This window comes from Chelonoidis abingdonii, chromosome 7 (genome assembly GCF_003597395.2).
Source record: "Chelonoidis abingdonii isolate Lonesome George chromosome 7, CheloAbing_2.0, whole genome shotgun sequence".
NCBI lineage: Eukaryota > Metazoa > Chordata > Testudines > Testudinidae > Chelonoidis > Chelonoidis abingdonii.
Genome location: NC_133775.1, coordinates 96697412 through 96725028, shown reverse-complemented (window position 1 = coordinate 96725028; position 27617 = coordinate 96697412). Strand labels below are relative to the sequence as shown.

The 27617-nt window shown below is 42.6% G+C and overlaps 1 protein-coding gene across 1 annotated transcript in view; it reads left to right on the top strand.

Moving 5' to 3' along the window:
* Positions 1–2304: 2304 nt before the first annotated feature.
* PDLIM4 (PDZ and LIM domain 4) overlaps positions 2305–27617 on the top strand; it is a 93299-nt gene continuing 67986 nt past the window's right edge. Inside the window, exons 1-2 of the mRNA XM_032769184.2 lie at positions 2305–2494; positions 24860–25011. Coding sequence (XP_032625075.1) covers positions 2402–2494; positions 24860–25011 — 245 coding nt within the window. The 5' untranslated portion in view covers positions 2305–2401. The remainder of the gene's footprint in view (positions 2495–24859; positions 25012–27617) is intronic.

Below are 27617 nucleotides of genomic sequence, written 5' to 3'. Positions count from 1 at the left end.
TTGATGTAGCTACACAATTTTGCCTCTCCAGTTGCTGCTTCACTGAGCTGATTGTTGGCTTGTTTGTATCTTATGCCATGTTATAGGGACAATTACAACAGGGAGTAGGCTGAGAGCATGTGAATGACCATCAGAGTGTGTTTATTTTTTTAAATCCTCTAGCCCCCTTTCCAAAAAATCCTGAGCATTTCATTAAAAATGTCCAGTTTTTCCCTAAGTGTTAACAATGATGTACAGTGGAAGCCCATTAAACAATCAGCATTCCCCAACCTGTTACCACAGTTACCTTCTACTCCTAGGCCTTGTCTACAGTACACAGTTAAATCAACGTAAACTGCCTTGCGTGGACCTAGCTGTGGAAGTGTCTTCACATAAATTTGGCTCCAGATGACCAAAGTGCCTCTCTGTGCCAATTTAGTAACACCGCCTCCCTGACCCATGTGGAGTCACAGTTAATGTAGTTAGGTTGACGTAGTGTCAGTATAGACACTGCATTACTTCTGTCGGCTGCTGCTGGCTTTCAGAAGCTGTCCCACAATGCCCCACAGTGACAATACAATCGATACAAGCACTCCTGGTGAGGACACACACTACTGACACAAGGAGCCAAGCGTACATACTCACAGGAGATTTAATAACTGCGGTGGCTGTAGGCCAATGTAAGTTAGGATGACATGATTTTGTAGGGTAGAGGTAGCACAAATGTTGCAGGAAATCAGGATAACCTTAGGTCCTGATTCTGTAAACTTTCTTACACACATGATTAACTTTACTATGGTGAGTAGCCCCTGTGGGAAGCAAACCACAGCACAGCCTTGGTTTTAAAAAGGTTCAGCAGAAGTTCTGTCCTGAGCAAGCATAAGAACAAAGCAGAAGCAGTTTCTGTGATTCCCTCGGTCCCTTCACTCACTTTCTCCAGGCTGTTTCCCCATTGTATAAGGCAGGGGTGGCCAGCCTGTGGCTCTGGAGACACATGCGGCTCTCCAGAAGTCAATATGTGGCTCCTTGTATAGGCACCGACTCCGGGGCTGGAGCTACAGGGGCCAACTTTCCAGTGTGCCGGGAAGTGCTTACTCCTCAACCCCTGGCTCTGCCACAGGCCCTGCCCCCACTCCACCCTTCCTGCCCCTTCCCCTGTGCCTGCAGTGCCCTCATTTCTCCCCCTCTCTCATGGCAGGAAACAGCTGATCAGGAGATGTGGGGAGGGAGCAGGAAGAGTTGATAGACAGGGTTGCCGGGTGGAGGGAGGCACTGGGAGCTGGGGAGTAGGGGAGCTGATGAGGGGCTGCTGATCCTGTAAACACATTACTGTGGCTCTTTGGCAATGTACATTGGTAAATTCTGGCTCCTTCTCAGGCTCAGGTTGGCCACCCCTGGTATAAGGGAAATGTAGTTAACTTTATCCTGCATCATATCCTTCATTGGGTGCCAAGCGGAAGTGCAGCTGTGCTATAGCGGTACCCCTAGGAGTGGTGTTGGAGGTGGGGTGGTATGGGAAATGGAGGGTAGTGTCTCATGAACCTCCCAGCCAGAGGTTAAAATAAGGTGAAAGGAGCAGATGAGCTGCTTCCCCCAGCCAGGGGGGGAGGCACCTTAGGGGTTTAGCAGGGGGAGAGGAGAGGGAGCACCCTTAGGGAGTTAGCAGAGAAAGGGGAGAGGAGGCACCCTTAGGGGTTTAGCAGAGGAAGGGGGAAGCATCCTTAGAGGTTTAGCAGAAGAAGTGGGGCACCCTTAGAGTTTTAGCAGGGGGAGAGGAGAGGGGGCACCCTTAGGGGTTTAGCAGAGGAAGGGGGAAGCACCCTTAGGGGGTTAGCAGGGGGAGAGGAGAGGGGGGCACCCTTAGGGGTTTAGCAGAGGAAGGGGGAAGCACCCTTAGGGAGTTAGCAGGGGGAGAGGAGAGGGGGGCACCCTTAGGGGGTTAGCAGGGGGAGAGGAGAGGGGGCACCCTTAGGGGGTTAGCAGAGGGAAAGGAGGGAGGACACCCTTAGGAGGTTGGCAGGGGGAGAGGAGGGGACTCTTAGGGGGTTCGCTGGGCGAGCTCCCCTAGGAGCGTAGCGAGGGGAGAGCAGGGGACCCTTAGGGGGGTAGCTGGGCGAGCTCCCCTAGGCGCGTAGGCGGGAGAGAGGCGCGCTCTCTCCCACTCTCCTGGCCTCTAGCCGCTGCTCCCCGCCCCGCTCCCGGCAGAGGCGGGCTTTGGCTCTCGGGAACCAGGCGGCCCAGTGCCCGGCCCGCGGCTGTGTCACCCAGGCCCCGGGCAGGGACCCGCCCCCGGTCGGGGAGGGGGAGCGGGAGCGGAGACGTCAGGCGGGCCGGGGCTTGTCCGGCGCAGTGGCTGAGGAGAAGGGGCAGAGCGTTCCTGCCGCGTGCGCTCCCGGTCACAGCGCGCCGCAGCCCGCCCAGCATGTCCCGGACAGTGGCTCTGACCGGCCCCTCGCCCTGGGGCTTCCGGCTGGTGGGGGGCAAGGACTTCAGCACCCCGCTGACCATCTCCAGGGTAAGCCCCGGTGCCCCCCGCTGCGGCCAGGGCTGCAGGGCGCCCCCCGCCGCAGCGAAGTGGGGCGCTCAGTTGCCCGGGCTCGGCGCTGGCCAGGGGGAGCAGCTTTCCGTGGGCAGCTGCGGCTCGTTTGCAGAGCTGCCGAGCTGCCCCCCGCCGAGCTGTTGGGGTGTATTGGGGGGGGGCTGATGGGGAGCCGCAGCCCCGCACCCTGGGAATTGGGCAGCGGAGCTCAGCCGGGAAGCGCGGGGTAGCAGCTTGTGGGGGGACTGGTGTGGCAGAGACGGGGCTGCAGTGCTGGGTCCGTGCTGCACCGCCCCGGGCACGCACCCTCTCCCTGCACGTGCTGGGTCCGGAGGGGACTGACTGGCGCGGGGCTCGCGGGCACGGTGGCTGCTGCACAAGCAGGTGGAAGAAGGCTATGGGGAGTGGGCTGGATGCGCAGCGGATCCCACCGACTGGCGCTTTCATTCATTGGTGTTAGGGGGTTGTTTTGCCTTGGTAGCCAGACCTTTGAGCGCTGAGGATTGTTCAGAAAAAAAAAGGAGCTGGGTCAAACTCATCCCTGGTGTAACTCCACCGAAGTAGATGAAATTACACCAGCTTGGAAACTTTCTGGAGGCTTTGTCTGCAGCGGAGGTTGGCAAAAATCAGTGCGAAGCAGTTGGGCCTCAATTAAAATTGAGTTAACAGCCTGAAAAATTGCATACCCCAGCCTTATGGTTTGGAGCTCCCATCTAGGAAAGAAGAGTCTGGCGAGAAGTTGGTTTTGAATAGTTGATAAACGCTTACTTTTCATGGTGCAAACTTACACGTTTTCTTGTATTCCTGATATGCCTTTGTTTTGTTTTACAATGAACAAAAATCTGCATTTTTGTGAAAGGCAACCAAGTACAGTGTCAGTCACTAGGATCTTCCTGCAATAATGTGGCTGTGGTCTAGGGTGACCAGATAGCAAGTTTCAGAGTAGCATCCGTGTTAGTCTGTATCCGCAAAAAGAACAGGAGTACTTGTGGCACCTTATAGACTAACAAATTTATTTCAGCATGAGCTTTTGTGAGCTACAGCTCACTTCTTCAGATGCATAGAATGGAACACACAAATGGGAGGTATTTATACATACAGAGAACATGAAAAGGTGGAAATATGCATACCAACAAGAAGAGTCTAATCAATTGAGATGAGCTGTCATCAGCAGGAGAAAAAAAACTTTTGAAGTCACTTTTTTTGAAGAAGTGGGCTGTAGCTCACAGAAGCTCATGCTGAAATAAATTTGTTAGTCTCTAAGGTGCCACAAGTACTCCTGTTCTTTTTGCAGATAGCAGGTATGAAAAATCGGGATGGAGATGTGGGTAATAGGAGCCCATATTAACCCCCTTGGCCCCCAAAAATTTGGGACTGTCCCTGTAAAATCCAGACATCTGGTCACCCGACTGTGGTCATACAATGATTTAAAGCATAGATCAAAGCCTCTTAAAAAGTAAAGAGAGAGCCACCTCCTAAATTATTAATTCTTTGTTCACTTGCTGAGAAAGTAAAACAGTGCAGTATTTTCATGCGATAAGAGAACAATTGCAATGGCATTCCTTGTTCACCTGGAAGCACAAAGAAAGTGACATGTGACAGGTTGGCTGGGTAAACTATTATGTTGGGCCAAATTTGGCCTTCAGTTTCACTTCTAAAATCCCATTTATTCAAGTGGGATTTCAGGAGCATAGGTCAGGACAGAACTTGGTGTTTTATGTCTTACAGGATTGCAAATATAATAATGACTAACTTAACTCACAGTAATTTACCATGCCAGTTAGTTGTTAGTTATCAAAAAGTAGTGTTTAATTTTCTTTAATAACCCTTTTGGGTTAAATTCATTTGGGATGAGAATTTATGTAGTATAATTTTAATAAATATGATGGAGTGTATTTTTGCAGTGTAAGCAGTTTGAAGTTTGTTGCTCTTTTCACAGTAGCCTTGTAAACTTATTTTTCCCCTCTGTACTTAGTATTGCATAAATCTGTCCTCCTTGAATTGGTGCAGCTGGATTATAACTATCTAATTTATTCTATTCTCCGTTTTCCTATAGACAGAGTCATTCAGTTATTTTAATATATTGGTCAAAAAGACACTATGTATTGCATCTTTCATGTAAAAATATAAACTATTGTAACTTCCACTGGAAATATCAAGGTGCAGTTGGAGGAGAATAGACTCATGGAAATAAACAAACATCTTTGAGTCTCCTATGGCATCTTTTAAATGAATATTTGAGATGAATTCTTGAAGTATTAAAATGCAGCCTGAGTATGAGTCAAAGAATAACTGGCCGATCACTGCGTATTCTTTTCTAATATCTTAAAGGCTAAACCTTGTTTTCCAAACTTGTCATATTTATGTCAAATGCATTAAAAGTATCACTTGATGGTAATTAGCATCTCTTCAGTTCATTTCAGTAAATAACATGTATTTTTCCAGTTACTCTGTCCAGTTTTTATATGTAAAGAAACTTCCTGTCCTATGCAGTAGAGAGAGTAGTCCAGGAGATAGGTCCAACCCTGCAGTTTTTGTTTAGGTAGATATGACTAAAGTTAATGGGACCTGTACTTAAGTAAAGACTGCAGGACTGGGTCCAACACCCAATTCTGTGTTGCATAGTAACTATTGCGGTATCAAGTACTTATGTACGATACCATGGGGGTATGTTTTGGAAGTTTCTTTCTTTAAATACTGCTGTTGGCTTGAAACAATTGTGCACATTTTTTAATAGGAATGTGCGCAAGTAAGTGATGTATGATGGCCTGGATTAACAAGTGTGGTGGTCTGCTGAAGCATCTGAGTATGCTGTTCAGGGCTGTACCCTGCAAAGTGCAGAGTGCTCTCAACTACCCAAACTGAAATCAGTGGCAGATGAGAATCGCTGAGGAAGCATTCAGAACCCCACAGGATTGAGCACATACTTTTTATGTTGGAGTTGAATACTGTGTTTCAGGATATCCGTCATGTGGTCATTTTACTTTTGGAATGCGTGAATAAATGCTGTACAGAATATTGATAGGCATTGCAAGGAGAAATAGCTGTTAGATTGCTTCCCCCCACATACAGAAATTGTTGACCATCTCTGTACTTGCCAGTAGGAGTCACTGCACAAAATGGAAGTGAGTAAATAGGGTTTAAGGAAAGCTATATGTGATTATAGAAACAAGCCATGTTTTTTAAACTACTCAGTTTGTAATCTTGAAGTTACACACACTGCAAAGCTTTGCATGTTTGCTTTCATTTGGGGGTGTTTCTTATCACACATTACTATGATCTTTTGGTTTTATTTATTCATTTTTTTTAAAGTAAAGGAAAAATGTAGCATGGTGAATAGCAAAGACAGTATTTGAGCAAAAGATGTCTGTTAAACAAACATATGCTAGATGTGCCCAGAGGGGAAGGAATTGGCCTGCTGGCATCAACACGTATTTCATTAATTTTAGGAAGTCTGCTAACTTTCTCCCCCATTTTTATGAAATTTATCACAATTAAATACCTACCTGTCTCTTTGAGATCATAAAATATTTCTCTTGTGAAGATAAAATAACTAGTGTAGGCCAGAAAGCGTGTTTTATTGTTACTTTGATGGAAATATTTTGTTTTACTATTATATTAGAAAAACCATAGAGCCTGGCTTTGCAGCAGACAAGTAGCTTGCCAAATTCCTGATCTGATTCAGCAAATTTAGGAGCTAGAAATATAATTTTTTATTTCAGTGAACGGCAGTATTTTACATTAGTACTAAGAGGTGTAACGTATGTGATTAGCAATTATATAGTATTTCATGTTATGTTGTTCATTATACTTTATGTGTGGTTGTTTTAAAAACCAGTCAGACTTCAAAGGCTTGATCTTGCTCTGATTGAAATCAATGGCAAAACTTCCATTGACCTCAGTCCCTAAGTACTCAAACGTGCAAGGTGATTAGCAGTGCACCCTCAAAGCTGATGTCAGTCTAGGATGCTCAGGACCTTGCAAGATTGGGCACTAAAATGTTAGCACTGAAAGAAGCATTATTGGCTTTGGGACTAATATCTGAAAATTGTAAAAATCAGGAAAGATGCTCAGACACTTGGTAAAAACATCAGTGTTTTATTTTGGGGGTTGGACAAAAGGCTAAACTTTGTAGCAGATTGCACTGTGATGCAGATGGTAAGTGTGAATTGCTGCACTCCTCTGGTAATACAGCTGTTATTATTCTTAGACAGTTGTTTTACATAGATTAAAAGGACATTGTCAGGTCAAATTGAGTCCCACTTTTAAGGATTACTGAAAATAAGCTTTTACAAAAGCATTGGCCAGTGAAGTGTTTTGTTGTTATTAATATTTATTTAAGTGGGAAGTTATGATTTCTTTTCCCCAACTCAGATATTGTTGTCGTAAGCTTTCCCAAATCTGGACCTTAGCGTCCAGAAATCTGGGTGCCTGCATGAACCCTCTAAGCTTAATTACCAGCTCAGATTTGATCTCGCTGCCACCAGCCAAAAATTCCAGGGTTTTTGGCTCCCTCTGGTCTCCCCAAACACTTCCCTGCGGAACCCCAAGATTCAGAAGCCCTGAGTCTTACCATAAAGGGAAATAACCCACTTCCCTTCCCCCTCTCTCTCCCACCCAGACTTCTCTCTGGGCTAACCTGAGAGTTACAATGCAATCTCTTTACATCACAATACCAAGAAGCATGTCTCCTTTCCACAAAGAGACAACCAAATACAAGGGAACAGAAATGATTCTATCTCTCTCCCCCTCCCACCAATTCCCTGGTTCTGCAGAGCTTTACCCTCCGTAGATCTAACACCAAGAAGATTCCCTCCCCTTTCCTTAGCCTAACCCAGAGAGAAAAACTCAAACAAGTCTTAAAAAGAAAGCTTTATATAAAAAAGAAAGGAAAAAACACATGAACATATGATCTCTGCATTAAGTTGACAATACACAGGGCTATTACTTAAAAGCAAATATGAATAAACAAACCTTATTCAAAAAGAGATACAATTTAAACATTCCAGCAAACTCCACACATTAAGTACAAAAACCAATAACAGCCTATTGTTTTTTCTACCTTTGTACTTACAACTTTGAAACTGAAGATTAGAAGCTTGAAGAAGAAAGAAAGAAAAATCTCCTCTCATAGCTGAGAGCCAGACAAAGACAAAGACCCCAAAAATTCCCTCCCCTGAGCTTTGAAAAATCCGGTTTCCTGACTGGTCCTCTGGTCAGGTGTTTGGTTCCCTTTGTTAATCCTTTACAGGTAAAAGAAACATTAACCCTTAGCTATCTGTTTATGACAATTGTAACATTCTGCTAAGGCACATAGGAAATTAAATATGAATTGACTGTGAAGAAAAATTATTATTTTCCTTGTCCCCTTGTTGGTGGAAATACTAAAAAAGCAGCATAAGTAGTGAAAACAAATCAGATTTCAAAAAGACTTTTATTTTCAGTAATCTAAGGTGTTATCTGTAACACAGAGCAATTTGTTTGTAAATATGGGGCCAAATCTTGGGTGCCCTTATACAGTGAACTCTTACTAACTTTGGGTCAGAAAATCCTCCGTGGCAAAATGCACAGGAAGGGACTGTAGGAAAGAAAATCTCCACAAGAATCCTCTCCTAGTGTTCCTCCCACATTGCCCCATCTTTGTGTGTGTGTGTGTGGACTGGAAATGTAAAGCCAGCAATTTAGTGGGTGAAAACTGCAAACGCAATAGGAGTGTCTGGGCTGCTAACTAGTTGGGCCAACTGAGTTTTGTCACTCGGTGTTGCCAACTCTCATAATTTCATTGCAAGTCCCATGACGTTCGGTGTGTTTTTTAAAACCCCAGCTCATAGAGACATGTGATTAGGCAAGAACTTAAACTTCATTTAAAACAAACGAGTTTTTGACATTCCCGATTAGAGAGGAAACTTGACACTATGACCTAAATGTTTTCTAAGAGTTCAGAAACCAGGAGGCAAGTAAAAAAGAACCTACATTATTGTCTTATGATTCTTTTTTGGGGATATCGACTTGTGATGTTGACTGCATACTTAGGACTGACAATACTGTTCTTATATGTGCCCTTTGATATCAATACACTTTCCATCCTGGCCATTCGTTTGATCTGCTGACCACAACCTAATACCCAATCGCCAAGGACCCCACTTATTCACGTTCCCTTTCAGGCTTCCAGATAGTTCCATAGGTTTCTTACTACTTTCTCATAGTGCTTCTAACAAGAGCCTTAAAATTCTCATCACTTTTCTGTTCACTTGTTAGGATGCTTAAAATTTTCACTTGCAGACTGAAATTAGAGCCTCCAGTGTCCAAATACACATTATGATGCTGTAAGCCAGTGGTCCTCAACCTTTTTGTCTGGCGGGCGCCAGATGAAGGACTGTGGTGACGGTCGAGCATCCTTCAGCGGCATTTCAGTGGTGACACATCTCGATGACTTCGCTTGTCGGTGGCAAGCGGTGTCATCGAGAGGTGTCACCACCGAAATGCCACTGAATTTGGGTGGCATTTCAGCGGATGCTCGCGGGCACCGCGTTGAGGACCCCTGATGTAAGCACTTCAGTTGGATATAGAAGTTAAAAAAAATTATGCAAAGAAATGGAAACTCCACATAAAATCCACTAGATTATCTTTGTCTGTTGAAAACCAGGTAGTTTTTTCACAACCCTGATCCCTCCTTGTGTGGATATAATAGGTATGAGCCAGACCTTTAATAGGACTTTATTTTAGGACAGAGGGAAGACTTCAGCATTTGTTCTACTATTTTTAATGTGACTAAGATGTCTCTAACAGCTAAAGACTTGATACTTTCATCCAGATTCCTCCTTCAGGATGAGACCCTCCATTGTTTATAACACACAAGTGTATTTGTGTCTGGTTTGTTTTATAAATCATTCAGCAAATAAGTATTTGGCTTTCTATGATGGCTAGACTACTAGGGAGAAGAATAATCTCCCTCTAGACTAGATAATTCACTTATTTTAATGGAATGCAAAAATACTGTTGCTGCTGTGAGAGGATACAACAAGCAAATATAAGACAGCATTTTACACTTAGTTACGTAGGTGAGAACCCTTTAAGATTGCAGTTTATTTTTCAAAGTCCATTGTGCCAAACTGGGTTTCACCAGTACAAATGAAGACAGAACTTGGCCTTTATATTCCAGTTCCACTAAGGTAACATTTAAAAACATAGGTGGAAACAAATGAAACTATTTGTGTAAATAAAGACTGAAGAATCAGACCCTAAAATACCTGTATTTATAGCATGACCATGCAACGTTTAAGGAGGAGACATTTTAACAGCGTACAAGTAGTTGAAGGTTGTAAACCCCAAGGAGGGAGAGGAGTTACTTAGGATATTATAGAGAAGAAAGCTAAAGATGGTCCCTCAAGCAAAGCTCGGGAAATGACTTCACATCATGTATTTAAAGCTGGTCTGGATTTAGCACTAAAAACATTAAATAATACTGTAGTGAACAGTCCTGCCCGGCCAGGCAGGGAGATGGATTGTATGACCTACTAGGTCTGTCTTCTATCTCTAACCTCCATGATAAATCATTACAGTTGCACGGATGATGTAGCTGAGGCTAGAGTTAACTCCATTGTTTTCTAGTAACTAGGTTCAGTTTGCTGGACATTCGAAGAAAGATAGTGTAATCAAAAACCACATATATTTCTTAAAGTTCATTTGTTTTTCTTGAAAATAGTTTTTCTATTTGATGCACCTTAGGTCCACAAATATTATTACATAAAGTGGCCTGATCCTTCACATTAGCAGCAGCAGTTGCTCAGCACCTTGTAGAATTGGACCCTGTACCAGGAGGGCTTTAGTGAGGATCTCCATGAGATCAGAGCTACACTGGTCATTATCCTCTGTCTAAAATTATTTGGAGCTTTAGCTATGGTGCTGATTACTAGATTGCGTTAGAGGGGCCAGAACTCTAGCCTGCATGTTCAGTTAATGTTTGGGACAATTTTTAAAATTTTACTCTTTACATTTAATTTTTAAAAAATGATATTTTAAAAGGAGGAGAGATGTAGGAAGGGCAGATTTGGATATGTGTGATGGGGGTGGGAGCGTTCCTCTCTCCCATACCCATCTAGCAGCAAGAACTAATTCAGTTCCCGTTTTCTCCTGTATGTCATCTATGAAGCTGAAATTGGCAAGGCTGAGTTTAGCAATTTCAAACACATGTTGTACTGAAATGTGCCCCCAAGTTAGGTGCATCAGATTCATCACCACAATACTGGCACAATGCTGGGAATAGCATTTTTAGTGCAAGGCTGCTTCCTGAGCCACGCGAGGAGCCACGTCATCAGCTTTGTGATGCTTCACACTGTGGCATATGGGCAAGTACAGCTGAGAGCGTGGTGCTGAGGGTAGAATGTTTTGTACTATCTCCCCCTTTATGGAATTTACAGAGGTAACAGCTGTTTGAAGCTGGCCGAATGATTTGACAGATACTGTGCTAGAAATGAGACCTAAGATTTAATTAAGTTAGGATCTGGTTACTGTCAACTTCGCTTTCTTGGCTAATTCTAAGAATTGCAATTCAAACAAGTTGAACTTTATGGAAAATCAGTGTACTTCATATTTTAGTTTCAATTGCTAGGCTGCTTCCTCTTTTTCATCCGCTGTGGTTTAATAACAGAAACAGAACCCTTCATTCAGCACCCTGCTTCCAGATTCTTGAAAGTACTTAACAGACATAAAGCCTCTCAATACTCTTAGGTGTAATAATATACAAAGTTGTATAGAAGTTAAGAGGTTTGGTCCCACTACAACTCAGTGGCAGAGCTGAGGTTATCTTATGTTTTTGTATAGTATCTATCACTGTGGTATTTAAGAGCTGAATAACAACCAGGAGTCATGGCTCTCTGATTTCCAGTCTAACCACTAGATACACACCCTGCCTGTAATTAAAATTATCATCTTATAAGTACAGCAGGCATATTTAAAATGCATTTGGATCATTTATGGCCCAGTCCTGTCCAACTCCTACTGAAGTCTATAGTATGTTTCTACTGAGTTCAGTCTGAGATGTCCCAAGCCTTTATGTTTGGAGCAAATGCAGATTTACTCCAATAAACAAATTACTCAAATTGTCCTGGGGAGCTTAGTATATTAGTTCCCCTGTTGATTTCTGGGAGTGCAGCAGAAAACACATTTTCAGTATTGCCCCATAATTATACAAAACAAATGAATGTATGAAAAAGAACATATTTATAGTCTATTTTTGAATAATATAGCACTTACATGTTTGAATGTTGAGGTCATGCAGTCTTTAAAGAAAATTTAACAGCTCTAGGTTTTATTTTACATTCAGGAGAATATTTGTTGTGGTATAGGGTTGGGGGGTTGTAAAAGTTTCTAACAGAGGAGTTAAAAAAAAAAAAAAAGGGTTGTTCTGGTCTATATGAATTTTGCTGTGGGGCTGCCTGATAATCACTCTGGGTATCATTACAATCCTGAGCCTTTTAAACATATTACTTAAAATGTATGTGCCATTCATTATTGTGATGTAGCCTAATAACCATTGATGGGAGACCTAGGACCACCAAATGTATGTTTTCCCCTGAAGGCCTTCAAGTTAAGCCATTGTTTAGTTCCTTGGTTTTCTGTCAGATCTCGGCAACCCTGTTTGTATTTGATTATGCTCGTTTAATGTAGCTGGTACTATTTAATCGATTACTGTAATCAGTTTTTGATTAGAGCTTCCAAACAGATTAAATTAACTGACAAATGTGCATCAGTCCTAAAACTAGTATTGCAAAGATAGCTGTTGCCAGATATATATCTCCTATATGACAGAACTAAGAGTTGGTAGCTGTTTCTTTTATTCAAAGTATATTTATATACACTCGATTTATAGCAAGCTAAAATGTATTTTAGAGTAAATTGATCCTTTTGGCTATAAGGAAATCACTTTGTGTGTGTCAGGTGTTCTCATGTGTTTGTCCTAATGAGAACTAATTGTAAGATCTATCGAGAGCGAGAAACTTGGGCCATTGCAACTACATTTGTAATGACACTTAAAATTCATTTAAACTAAAGGTAAGAGCTAGTGGAATTAGATTTAATATATTTTTATTGCTTCCTAAATGTTCTGCCTTCAGATTTTATTAAATAGCCATGAGAGGAGAATAAAAATCTCTTTCTGTTGGAGTTTGTTTAGAAGAAAATACCAGAGAGAGAGCCTAATGCTAATTACTCTAATCAAGCACACTAATAATCCAGGGTAGGAAACTAGGTGGAAGGAATGATTCATGTAGTTCCAGCCATACAAGGTCTGACCTTGGCTTGAGTTTACCAAAATAAACCTAATGCACCCTAAAATACTGTAGCTCTTAGCCAGACTTGACAAAACAGAAAATGTTCTACACGTTCAGGGGGATATACAGCATTTAAAAAATGTTAGTATAATGACAACATTAGCTCTAAAATAAAATTTGAACTATTGCTCTGTTAAGACAGGTGTTGAGAGTTCTTGTGAAAAGACCTGTAGCCAAAAAGCTAGATACTTTGGAGCTATTTTTTACTAATCCAGTTTCTCCCTCTACCCAGTATCAAGATGGTTAAAATGACTTTCCCAGTACTAAAATCAAGTACTAAAACCAAGTACAATGATATTTTTCTCTTTGTCATGTAGAGCATGATAGGCCCCATTGCAATCAGTACATTTGCAGTCGTATGCAAAGTATTTTAGAATTTCATCTCCCAGTGTGCTGGCTGTTACGTTGCCGGTTGCGCAGAATTTCATAGCGAGCCAAGGTTTGAGCATTGCGTTATTCAGTAGTGGTCTTTACAGCCTCTAGGGAGAGAAATCTATCACTTTTGTGCATATATAAAAACAATATTTTTGTTATTTATATTTTGATGGGGAACAATACCACTAGGGTACCTACCCCGCTCTCCAAGAGCATTACTACCAATATAATATCCAAGCATCACAAAGTTCCTTTCAAAGTCCACGCCATTACCGATCCTTTTGCATGGAATGCACCAGTATGAAGGAGCTATGCTGGCTCTTCCATGTTTCAAATTCATGTCTACCAGAACTTCCAAGGCATTTAGTGTCATTTGTGTGCAATCCACAGTAAGATTTCCAATATTTAAAAATACAGTAAAATCAACTTACATCTAGCTCCAGAACAGAAGGTTTCAAAAACATTTGTTAGCTCAAATACTGCATATGGCACAAGGACAGCGCCTCCACCCCTGCAGTCAATGGGAGTTTTAACTTTGCCTTCAGTGAGGAGTCTAGGCATCACATGATCAGTTTTCCCACTAGGGAAGGGGCAGTGGTAGCTTGATAGTAAATTGCAAATGTACTCATTCCTTGAACTTTCATAATCAATTGCAACATAAATAAATTAATAAATCATGATTTTTTGTGTTTTTACATCTACCTACCCTGATAAAGTGTTACTGTCACTACTCTTTGTTATTACTATCTAAAGGAGATTACATACACTTACCCCTCTGGTTGGGAAACCCAGTACTCTTCAGATAAAAAGCCATAAGCTGTTTGTCTCCTGTAAAGCACACAGGAGATTGCTCCAAAACTGCCCTAAAGCCAGACCACTTGCATTCCAGGAAGTGACTGGTGGCATGGAGGTTTCCAGTCAGTGCTGCAGGGGTAATACGGCTGCAGTTTGGTCCTGCTGCTGAGGGTAATGAGTAGGAATGGCTCTGCTTGTTGTGCACTTTCAAAGGGGATTGATAAGGGGAAGCAAACTGTATCCGATACCTTTCAGGGTACCCTTGTTTGCAGCATTGTGGTGTCCAATTCGGAAGGGCCCACTTTTTAAAAAGTATTTAATTACCTAAAGATGCAGCTAGGTGCCTTGTGGGATTTTCATAAATGCCTGCTTGCCTGTCTGTATCTTTAGGGGCCCAAATACTTTTTAAAATGTGGCTCTGGGTAAACTTTCTTGAAGCACCAGCTCTTAAACTAAAGTATAAATGCAGACTTATCGGTTGCCTCCTATTGCTCAGTCACTGTCATTTTTAATTCTCTAACCTGATCAATTTATATAATATGTTTGTGTAATTTATAGGTTTCAGTCATTCTCGGCCTTTTCCATCTTTGACCAAGGTGAGCCTCAAAGTTGTGGACTGGGCTTCAAACTGCAAGGAAGCCTGGATCTAGGTTTTGATTTGGATCCATCTGTATTTTGAATGTAAAACTGTTTTCAAATATCTTGCAATCTCTCCATCCTGAATCTCTTAACCTACTTATTAATGTCTTTGTTCTTACCAGAATTTCTTTGTTGTGGGAAAGATGCGCATGGATTGGAATTAAACCTCTTTACTCTCTCCCATGAACTATGCTAAAACTAAAAGCTTAATAAAATAAACAGGAAAATATTAAATGTGGTGGTGATGGGAATTGAGCTTCATTGGTAGATAGCTTAACTTTTGATTCTTCCTATTTAAAAATCTTGCTGTAAGAAATACTGCAGTGGTACATGGCCTGCTGTCTGAGGTTAGAGCAAGTTCATTTGTTCTCTCTGATAGCTGTGAATTTTGTCACATTTTTGTTAGCTGGTCAGATGTGGTCTTTCTAAGGCTTTCATCTGAGCCTTTTGATCATGCTTATGGAACTGTATGTTCCCCTAACTTGCCTATAACCAAGTCCGGCTGATAGAGAGCAAAAAAGCAGTGTTCGAGAGCTGGGAAGACTGAATCTGTATCATTCACTGGGAGCTCTTCTGAAAAGGTAATATAGCCCCAGGCTACAATGGAGCATCACTCCCAGGAAGCTGGGGCAACCACCTGGGACCATGGAGCAGCCCTAGAAGGAGAGAACATCTACACAGATGGTCCAAGCCTGTAGCAGCTCTTGAGGGATCCACAGAATTTGGGTTGCAGGCCCCCTACTCAGGGGATGTATGGCTTGCTCTTTGTGGAAGAATTTGGAGGACATTCTGGAAGGGGGAACCTTGCAGAGTTTTCCTCCTCCTTGGCCCCATTGCCATGGGTTTCACCATAGGTGGGGCACAATGGGATGTTCAGGCTTTGGGTCACTCTGGTTGGTTCCTTGTTGTGCTGGGGAGTGTTGAGTTTGATCTCCTTGAGGGAAAGCATAAAGTGTGTGTGTGTGTGTGTGTGTTTCAAGTGTAAACAATGTCCTTAGGAAATCAAGTTGCGCATCTCCAAACTCCAAGCTCATTACAGTATAAGCAACAGTTGTTGGAGTGTTTTCTTTTACTGGCTTGATGTCAGACATGAGCACTTATAAAGCGTACGCAAACTCCAGTGGTCAGATAAGATAGTAACTAGTATTTTTGTTAAATCTCTTCCATAATATCTAATTATCCACTTAACTGTGTTTTCTCTTAACTAATGGAGTAATGTAGCTTGGCCTAGCGACACCACCCACAGCCAGGGTCATAAATTTGAAAGCAAACTCTCCACATTAGTCTCCGGGGAAGCAGACTTCACATCATGACGGAAATGTGTCAGTCTCCAGGGGAGAGAGCCGATCACTCCACACATCAGCAGCTGCAGGCAGCATCACAAAGAGACTCATTGATGCTGCTGCTCCCCCTGCTCTTGGAGGGAAGGAAGGTGGTGGTGGATGGCAGTTCTGAGAGAGGATGGGGATGTGTGTGAAAATTCTCTTAAACCCAACAACAGCTCAGTCTTTAGCTGAGCAAACATAACTTGTTTGTAATCATAACTGTATGCCCCTTCTCCTGCCCCCCCATAACCCAAATTAGCACCTCCTCAGGGTTTCTCAGCATTTCATATTTTATCCATGAACATCTTAGCTCTGGGTTATGGACTTGCTTTTTTGGGGTCTTTCTTGTACAGTGCAGAACATATTTAATCATTCATCTCTCAGGAGCTCTTTCTCTCTTTTTCTGTCCCTGTGCTTGGTGCAGGAGCAAAGAAGTGTGCCACAGACAGTGGATTTCTATTGGCTTTGCATAGACTCCTGGGTTTTTCAGCCCTTTTGTGGGAATGCCTGCTTCCTGGTATAAATTAGAGTGTCAGGGATGCTCTCTCAATTGCCTGTGGCCTTCTAGGGCCATCCAGCAGATGAAACCAGCTGGAGCACAGTGTCCTGTGGCTATACCTTCTCTCCTGGGTGCTAAGAGGAGGGGGGGTATTGTAGAGCAAAAGGATGCTTACTGGGACTGTTCTGCCCATAATTTTAATTCTAGTTTTCGAGAGCATTACAGATGACAGATGTTTCCAGTCTAGTTCATAAGGCAGACAACTGTGCTGTGTGATCACCTCAACTGAAACACATGGTAGTTCTTGTGTTTTCATAGCTTCATTTATTTATTTTCAATCTCCGTACGTTTGCACAGAAAACTTCCCCAGAAAACTTTACTGGGCCAATGCAAATTAATACTTTACATCCTTATAGTACCTTCCAACTGAAAATTCAGAAATACTTTGCAAATATTGGTCTGACGCCAGGCCTATATTAAAAAGTTAGGTCAACCCAGCTGCATTGCTCAGGGTGTGAAAATCCACACCCCTGAGTGACACAGTTGAGCCCTAAGCCTGGATCAAGCATGGCTGATCAGATATCTGCACTATGAATCAAACTAATTCCAGTGGGCTAGATAGGAATGCTGCAATATGGATTTATATTGGCTGACAACGTATCCAATTGGAGAGGGTATCAGGTGGGGGTGGTGCAGAGATTTTGAGTCCTGGCCAATGCCCTTTAATATCTTTGTTAATAGCGTTGCAGGGAGAGTGAATGGAATGTTAATAACACTTTCAGTTGACACTAAATACTAGTTGATTGTAGTGTTGTTGGTTCCAGGATATTAGAGAGACAAGGAGGGTGAGGTAATCTCTTTTACTTCAGTTAGTGAAAGCTTTTGAGCTTGCACACAGCTCTTCCTCAGGTCTCTCTGTACCTTTTCCAGACAGTCGCTGTGGCAGCGGGCAGTGTTTTTCACACCCATGAGCGACATAAATTTTGCCAGCATAAGTGGTAAAGAAGACATGGCCTACACTTGAAAGGTTGTCTCTCTCACCAGTAGAAGTTGGTCCAGTAAAAGAGATTACCTCACCCAGCTTGTCTCACTGAATACTGGCTAATTTAAAAGCCTCAAGTCAAAGTATTTAAAGATTTCTTTAAGCCCAGGGTATGGCTACACTGGCACTTTACAGCGCTGCAACTTTCGCGCTCAGGGGTGTGAAAAAACACCTCCCTGAGCGCTGCAAGATACAGCGCTGTAAAGCCTCAGTGTAATCAGTGCGGCAGCGCTGGGAGCGCGGCTCCCAGCGCACACCCATAGAGTGGGTTTACAGCGTGCAATTACCTCAATAGTCACACTTGCAAGGCACGCATAAGCGTGCATCTCCCTGCTGGCAGTGCTGGCTGTTACTCCTGCTCTGCCTGGGGTATAACGATTGCAGCGCTGGTGATGCAGCGCTGCTCCACCAGTGTGGCCACCAAAAGCGCTGTAATTGGCCTCCAGAGGTATTCGGAATGCATTCAGAATGCCTGTTCAGCCACTCCCAACAGCGCTGCAAATGCTGCAAATGTGGCCACACTGACACTGCAGCGCTTTCCCTACACAGCTGTACGAAGACAGCTGTAACTCCCAGCGCTGTACAGCTGCAAGTGTAGCCATACCCTTAGTGTGCTAGACAGCTTAGCACTGAATGCTGTGAAAAAATAGTGTCTTCCTTGATCTGTGAATTACGTGCAAGTATTAAATGCATTCCTCTCACAAGCTACATCATGGATGTTGACCATCTGAAGAAGACAGGGTTCCTAAATCAAAGAATGTTAGGGCTTGGCTACGCTCGAAACTTCAAAGTGTGAGTGTGGTCGCAGCGCCAGCGCTGGGAGAGAGCTCTCCCAGTGCTGCACGTACTCCACCTCCTCATGGGGATTAGCTTGCAGCGCTGGGAACCGCGCTCCCGGTGCTGCGGCACTGTTTACACTGGCGCTTTACAGCGCTGTATCTTGCAGCGCTCAGAGGGGTGTTTTTTTCACACCCCTGAGCGAGAAAGTTGCAGCGCTTTAAAGCACCAGTGTAGCCAAGGCCTTAGTCACTGTTTTCAACTGGTTGTAAAAGACCGAGGATCTGATCATCTTTTTGCTTACACAGCTATAAAACAGGAGCAGTTGCACTGAAGTCTTTCAGTTTACACTTGTATAAAGGAGAATCAGGCTGAGAAATTTTGAGTTCCCCCAGTTTCTTCTAAATATCCATATGTCAGAAGAGGGAGGTGACAACTGTCCAGGGGCTTTTGAGCAGGATCAGCTGCAAAGAATTTTAAATATATAAAATTAAAGTAGATATTCTTCCACATATGCTTTGGGACCAGCTGGAAATGCTAACTGTACACAAGTGATTATTGCACAGTATTTGCCCCCTCTCTTGCAATATGATCAGACCCTTGTGCCCCTATGCAATCCCGCTGACTTCACTGGGATAAAAGGCTCTGTGCAAAACTCAGCATACAGGCAGCCCAGATACTGAAGAGTTTACAATATAGACAAAGCGGGCACAGGCTAGACAAGATGTACTGGGAATCCCAGAGGGGGAATCTCATATTGACTTACTTCTTTTGGCCTTCATGGAAGAATTGAGTCTTCACTTAATAGTCTCTAGGGAAGGTATCCCAAAGTGTATGCCAAAATGTTGGCTTCCTCAAATAGCTTGAAATGATAACAGGTGGCTCTGCTCAATAACAATTGCAGATATTGATAGTGAGTGTCTTTATTATTAACTGTTTCCACTGGAGTTAAAAAAAAATCTTCATGGAAATATGGAGATTATGGGGCAGATCACTGGCTGGTATAAATTGTCATAACTCCGTTCCAAACAGCTTACTCCAGCTGAGGATCTGGCTGCATGGATCATGGATATTGTCTTAGATTTTGTAATAGTTTTTTTTTTTTTACATAACCTTAACTATGGAACAGTTTTGTTTTGACACTTGTCCCTTGTAATAAAAGTTTGTTTTCAACAATGATAATTTCCAGCATCCTTATTGTCACAAAGCCTCAATAGACTATTCACAGATCAGTATTTTGTCTTAAAAACACCCCATTCTAGTTCATTACCTTCAGAAGCATGCACAAGTAAAGTTCCTTTGAAAATTGTCCAGAGCTCTGGTTAGGAAAGTGACTTTAGAGTGATATAGAAGAAATTAATAAAATGAGCTGGCACAGATTTTTAGTAGTGTTTTAATTCCCTAATATGTGCGTGCTCACTCTCAGACCCTGCTGGCATATACTTCATTCATGTCACATGTACTTTGGTTATTGATTAAAGCAGACTCCAGGTCTAGCCAACTGGAGGCATGGATCACTCTGCCAAAAGCCCTGTGCCAAAAATCTCATTTGATTTATGCCACTTTAACTCCACTGATTTTTAGAACATGCCCTTTAGTGAATTCAAGTCAGACTGAAACACAAAATTACTGGGAAAAAAATCATTAATACAGGTTAAGGGTGCCCTGGGGATAGCTTTTACCCTTCCAGAACATGGATTTCAGCAGAAACTAAGGAATACAGAGTTAAGGCAAATGCCCAAAGTGCGTTTCAAACTTCAAAGGTGCAGGCCAAGGAGGCATTAAGTGGCCCATTCATCTCACTGAGATGTTCTCAGAGGAAAGAGAATACTCCATGTTGATGCACATAGCTTGAAACAATAGCTCTGAGATGCGTGAACTGAACCATTCATGTCAGTGGGTGCTCCCTTCCTGCCAGCAGTGCAGGAGAGTTTCTAATGTATGTTAAGCACACTGGTTCTTAGCGCCTCACCCCAGTGTTTTTGGTCATTTCTCTGAGCATGCCTGTTCTAAGCTCCCCTTCCAGAAGGGCTGGGCTTCCCCAAATCCCAGCTCACATGGGGGTAGGGAGGAGGGCTTGGATACTGCAGAAAGGAAAGCCCTCACCCCAGAACTTGGCTCACATAAGGGAGAGGAAGGGGGGTCAGACTGTCAGATACGCAGGGAACCCCAGATCCCAGCTCACATAGGATGATAGAGAGAGGGTTGCCCATGCCCCAGTTGTCCCCTGGTTCCCTGCTATTCAACCCATGTCCACTTCCCAGTGCCCTTCACCTGAGACCCCTGCCTCTCTCCCCTCCCCTACCACCCGTCACCATTTGTCACCTTCTCTGTGATGCAGCGCCCAAACCTCTCATCCCATTTCCCTCCCTCCCCCAAAAGGCCCCTCCCCTTCCAGTAAAATCATTTGCATATCCAATTACAATTTTTTTTATTACGTTCTCCAAAATAACCTCACATGCCCCTCCTCCCCCAGCAGAGACAGATTTTACAGATATGTCTCCCAACCCTTTTCAGATTTTTGTCCAAAGAGGGTCAGGTTCAGAGGCCTGCTGCTTATCTCTTTGAGCTCTCCAGCTGGTGTGAAACTTCCAAGGCTAACAATCCTATTAATTCATCTCTCTCCACACTCAGGATAATCAATTTGGCACAAAAATAAGGCCTGTGGGTCAGGTTTGCGACAAGCCAAACTGAAGAGACAAAATATTTTCGAAGTAACCTTTTAATTTTGATTTCCCCAAAGAGCTAGTGAGTTCCATGTCTGTACTCTTGTGGGGTAACTTCCGAGCATTGGACACCCTAGTACAATGAACTAAGCCCTGGTCTGATGTCTGTATGACCAAAAATGAGTTGCCGGAATCTCTCAATTTATAAGAAAAGCTGTTTTGTTTCTCCTTGGAGTTATATCTTGGAAACCCCTTGTTCAAATGGCCCCAAATTTAGATCAATGTCAGAACTGGAGGGTACCAAATTTCAAGGCTAACCATGAGTAACCATGTAGATTTTAAAGCAGAGTCAAGCTTTAAACACAAACCTGGTCTTAACTGCAGTAAAGTTGTTACCCTGCTATAAAAGATCCCTTATCCAATTAGTGTGGCAACAACCAGACATAACTTCACATTTTCATGCCTATAAAGACCCTGATCCTGCCCTAGGATTTTTCTGTGGGTCCCTATATCCATGCAGAATCCCACGGAAGCCAATGTAAGTCTTCCCTAGAACAGAGATTCTCAACCTTTTTCTGGGTCCCCCCCCCCACCCCAACATGCTGTAAAAACTCCACGGCCCACCTGTGCCACAACAACTGATTTTCTGCATATAAAAGCCAGGGCTGGTGTTAGGGGGTAGCAAGCAGGGCAGTTGCCTGGAGCCCCATGCCCAAGGGTCCTCCATGAAGCTACATTGCGCAGGCTTTGGCTTCAGCCTTGGGTGGCAGGGTTCCGGGCACAAGCTTAAGACCCACATGGTGGGGCTTTGGCTTTTTGCCCTGGGCCCCAGTGAGTCTAATGCTGGCCTTCTTGGCAGACCCCTTGAAACCTGCTCGAGGTCGCCCGGGGGGCCCCAGACCCCTGGTTGAGAAACGCTGTCCTAGAAGAGTCAAATGCAGTTGAGGCCAAAGCCAGCACGTTAGAGGCCCCCATTAATATCCACTTCTCACTGGCTTGAATTTGGCTCAGAATGTCAATGGGATCATCTCACTGCTGTAAATCTGGAGAAGTTGGCTATTAGTGCTTTAAACATAATTCAGCAACCAATACAAATGTTGGGCCTGACACATATTACTACCTCCCAGCTAACTAAAGGACCAGTGTTTATATCCCAAATAGATGAGACCTTGAAAGGCATTTCCATGAATAGGATAAAATAATTCCAATATGAGAAAGTTGCCAAAGTAATTTTAAAAAAATTGCAAACTAAAAATAGGAAACCACAAAGAACGCTGTTTATGAATGGCTTATTCTCCAAGTAAGCTCTGATTTAGTTAAGCTGAATGGTGGGGGAAAACTCTATCATGAATCTAGATTTTACTTGTACATTATAGAAAATGGACACTTTCATCACAGTGGAGCCTAAAAATGAAGGAGATGGAAAGCCCAATGGTTTGTACAGAACAAAATAAGCCATCTGAAAACACTGAAAACTAAATGAGAAATGCTGATTCATAATGTCAAAAGCATCAAAGGGCCTAGTGCAGGTTGCTTGTTCTGATTAGACACGAAAAGAGGTTCTGATCTCCCCATAAGCCCTTAGAGTTCATGCCCCACTGGTACTCTGTACCCATCATCATGAAGGGGGTATTCTGTGACAAGTGGCATAGTCAGTATGTTTTAAACTGGATGCTCCCTGCCCTGGTCACTGAATGTCATTCCACATTATTCCTGCCAGGGGAACAAGTTGTGCCCGCAGAGGGCTCTGTGTGGTGTTGAGGCTGGATCAGAACATGAGTTCATATGATACTCCTCACCAGTACAAAATGGGCCTCAAAATCAAAATGTCTACCTGAGCCTCTCTATTAGCCAGGTGATATTGCTATTGCCCTGGTCTCCCTCTCACCCCTCGTCTGTCTCACTACATCTGTCATATTTAAACTTAGACTCTCTCTTTAAGGCAAGAATCATGTTTGTGCTTGTTTATTAAGGTCCCTAGTGTGTCTCTGGAGGCTCAGAATAAATAACACACTGCAGTGTGCATGCCTGGTGGCATCCAGAATTCACCAGGGCCTGAATTGGGTCCCAAGTGTTTGATACAATTGATATATGTAGTTTGTTACCCAGTTTGTTTCTTGCATCCATCCAAACAATGCATATAAGGGAGACAGTACGGAGCTGAGTAGCGATCCTGGTTTTTGAATCACGTGTTGAATATAGCATAGGAAATTTAGTTTCTAGGGATGTAAATTGTGGGGATTTTTTTGTTTAAAAACATTTTCCTCTTAGAGACTCTCTGAAGTGATCAAGTCACAATATTGGAGAATTTCCCTTTCACTTTATTCTCTAACCAAACAGTCATGTTTGGAGGTTTCTTTATGTTGTTAATACTGTCATTCTGTAGCAGCAAGCCGGTCACCTGCAATCCATATAAAAAAGCGTAGTACCATTTAAGAGTAAGATGTAACAGAGATTACGGGTTGTGTGTAATAGGAAAAAATCAAAGCCAAAGAGTTTTCCATGAGAAAATAAAGTTGCCAAGAAACAGTTGTCAGAGACTGTAATTCCATGACTAATTTGTAATTTATACTTGGATGGGGAGGTGGAATCTCTAGTCGATCCTAAATTAGACTTCCTTTTAATCCTAATTTGTCTGTCAGAGATGTACCTCAGTAATTCTGCAAAATAATATGTTGAAGCAGTCACGCATCTCTTGAGAGACAGGATTATTCTGGTATAAATAAAGACTGTCATTAAATGGTATCCAAAAAACATCACATTTAAAATGCAATGAGAGATGAATAAATACAAAATCTAACAGACTGCACTTTCTCACTAGATAAACCATGCTGGTGACTCTCATAGCAAGTGTGTGGAAGCATAAACAGATGCTATGAATGACTGAGGAGGAAATTTGAGGACAAACATTTAGCTATCAACAATTTACGCAGTTAGACACATGTTTATTGGCAACTGTACTGCCCCACATATTACATAATTTTTTATTTTTGCAAAAATTAGAAATATACTGGGCCAGATACAAGCAAATGCCAACTGCTTTGAATAACTATGGCTCACTCAGACCTATAGTGTTCAGCCCTAGATCTGTACAATCCAACCACAAATGGTACCTGGACATGTCATTAGTTTCCCCAGAAAGGTATTCTAAGCTTAGTGAGATTTTGGCATTAATACAAAAACAGTAGGGGAAAAGTGATGGAGTTTTAATAAGCATAATGATTTTTCATGCAAGACTGGAAAGAGACATGTAATTTGAGCAGCAGTTGGGGAAAGCTGATGTAAAATATCACATCTCTGAAGGAAGCTGTTAGCATAACTGCTGTGATGCTTCTCTTTGTTTTTGCCAAAAAACTCCCACCAACTTTCATTTTTTGAGCACTTTTCAGAAGTTGGTTTTCAAGCATGTGATGGAGCCTGGGAATAGAGCCTGGGATTTTCAAAGGATCCCAAGGGATTTTAGGTGCCCAGATCCCTTTGAGTGAAGGGCTACGTTACATTTTTGAATATAAAAAAGCAAGTTTGCAAAGAGAATGTTATCAAGTGCTCATGGAAGTCAATGGGAATCTTTTAATTTACTTCAAAGAGCTTTGAATCAGACCCATATCTAGAATCATCCAGTGTGTCTGCAGAACACAGTCTTCGGGGGAGAAAATAGGGCACCCCAAAATTGAGGCTACTTCTGAAAACACACCCAAACTGGTAAATATCTTCATCCCAGACAAAGCACAATGGCCTTCTCCATTGAAAACTGTTCACTCGTAGCTGCTTTGGTAACAGGAAGTTTGCTACAGTCCCTTCCTTTCCAAAGAACTAGTCCTCTTTCTTTAACTATGTGTTCTCACACAAAGCATCCTTTTTAGTAGCACTTTTTTTTTCTTTCCTTGTGTAGATTAATCCTGGAAGTAAGGCAGCCATGGCTAACCTGTGCCCCGGAGATATTATTCTGGCAATTAATGGAGAGAGCACAGAAAACATGACTCATCTAGAAGCACAAAACAAGATCAAAGCATGTATGGACCAGCTGATGCTATCTGTGAACAGGTAGGTGTCTGCATTTTCCCTTCAACCACTTACACTTCTACATAGTAACTGCGTCCATACTTGTAACTAAATGTCCCCTTTCGTGAGGTGCTCTTCTGCAACCCCATGGCAACCATGAGCACTTTCCTGTTTTCCTCTGAATCTCTGAGCTGTAGCCTCTTTCCTAGCTAAGGAGGACTGGAAGGCAGTTCGTGTTGGAGCAGATCTGATGCGACATCTTAATGCCCTAAAATAATCACATCTGAGTGACCCTAAGGGCTTGTGTACATGGGGATGCTGTGAAGTTAAAAGTAAATCTGCTAAAGGTGTGAAGTCAACATGCATAAATTAAAGGGCATTTCATTCAGGAGTAAAATGGCCATAGTACGTAGTTCACTGTAATTTAATCCTCGTCCAAGGATTCCAGGGAGGATTAAGGACTTGTCAAAGCACATTAACTGTTAATGTGCATCAGTAGGTCCACTTGGACAGATAGTGTAAATCAGGCTAGTGCGGAGTAAATTCACACCCCAGTTTGTGGCGAACTAATTGTTCACACGGACAAGCCCTTAATCCACCCTGGAATCCTTGGATGAGGATTAAATTACAGCAATTTATGGTCACTTTACTCCTGAATGAAACACCCTTTAATTTATGGATATTGACTTCACACCTTTTAGCTGATTCACTCTAACTCTCCTGAGTGTCCCTGTACAAAGGTAGTCTAAGGGCTGGTCTACACTAGCTTCATCGCTGGGTAAAAAATCCACAATCCTGAGTAATGTAGTTAAATTGACTTCATCCCCGGTGTAGACAGTGCTAGGTCAGTGGAAGAATTCTTCTGTTCATCTAGCTACTGCTTCTCAGGGAGGTGGATTGCCTACGTCAGTGGGAGAATGCCTGCTGTCTGTGTAGGTAGTGTCTACACTGGAATGCTAGAGTGGCACAGCTGTGCCACTATAATATTTAAGTGTAGACAAGCAGCCCCAAGTATTCCTTCCCCTCCCACCAAAAGGCTAAGCATGCTGCCTCTGCAAGAGTTCCTGCCTCTGTTTGTCCAGGGAGCAGGCCACTGGGACCAGGGCTTCATTTATACATTTTATTATTTTTATCCCTTCTTTCCTATTTGCATCTGTCAGTTTGTCCCAGGATATCATGCAGAGTTGGTACATCTGCAAAAGACTGGTCACTGGTCTCAGAATAAAGAATGACACTGTAGTGTATCAATAGATTTGTTACTTAATGTGTCCCAATGGTTTGTGTATCTGCTCCAGGTAAACAAATGCTTTTAAAATGACGTTATAGAAAAGGTAGATATGGCAATATATATTCCAGGTCATTTGTATTTGAATTTGCATGAGCACACTGTAGGGCTTTTGGTAGAAGCAGATTTACATATCTAAACATCCAAGCCTGTTCCCACTGAAAAACTCTCATTAAATTTCAACGGGAGCACTCTTGGGACTGAAATCTGGACTTGGAGAAGCACCACATACATAGTATCTATTACCTTAATCTCTTTTGTCTACGTGCCTTAGCAAACTTTCCAAGCTCTGCTGAATGTTTAAACTTTTAGGAATGATTTAAAACAAAACAGAAGTTCATGTAAATGGATTTTGTTTTTCTTTCCACTGGAATTCATTTCCTGGCCAAATGTTTCTAATTAAATTACAAATTACTATAATTGTCCAGCCAAATGAGTGAGTTTTATGACGCACATTAATGACAAATGTGATCTATGATAGATATAAGTACACTTATAAGATTTTCCACTTCATGTTAAAAAGGCATTTCCTTGTATAAAAAGCTACCATTCACTGTTTGTACTTCCTTTTAAAAATTGTTTAGATTTTTGGACCTTCAAACCTGGTCTGAAATCTAAATAACTAGTTATTGGTGTTTCACAAAGCCATAGCCTTATTCCTATGTATACAGTTTGGTAATTTATAAACAGCTGTCATAAATAAAGTAGAACTCTCTTTTAATATTAATATTTTAGTAGTATCCAGGGACCCCGGTCAAGTTTGGATCCTATTGTGCCAGGTCCTGGAGAAACAGAGTATATAGTCCTTGCCTCAAAGAGGTTAAGTGGTTTGTTTCACAGAAAGCTTCTTCACAAGCAGAGTTTCATATAACAAGAGAGGATCTATCAGGACTGCCACATCTCTGCTTCTCACAGGGAGTGGCTTTAGTAAGAGTGGCCTGACTCTTCACAAAGTGGGGTTGTAGCAAGACTGAGAAACAGGGATTTCTCCTTACTCCTCTCCACACAATGTGGTAACGCTTCTCTGCTCCTTCTCCCCCTCCTTCTCTGCATTACCATTTCCCCTTGGGACTACAGTGTGTCAAGGGGCTACCTGAAATGATTAGGGGTTTGACACGGGTCCCATATGAGGAGAGATTAGAGAGGCTAGGAATTTTCAGCTTGGAAAAGAGGAGACTATGGGGGGCTATGATAGAGGTATATAAAATCATGAGTGGTGTGAGGAAAGTGAATAAAGAAAAGTTATTTACTTGTTCCTATAATATAAGAACTAGGGGCCACCAAATGAAATTAATGGGCAGCAGGTTTAAACCAAATAAAAGAAAGTTCTTCTGCACACAGCTCACAGTCAACTGTGGAACTC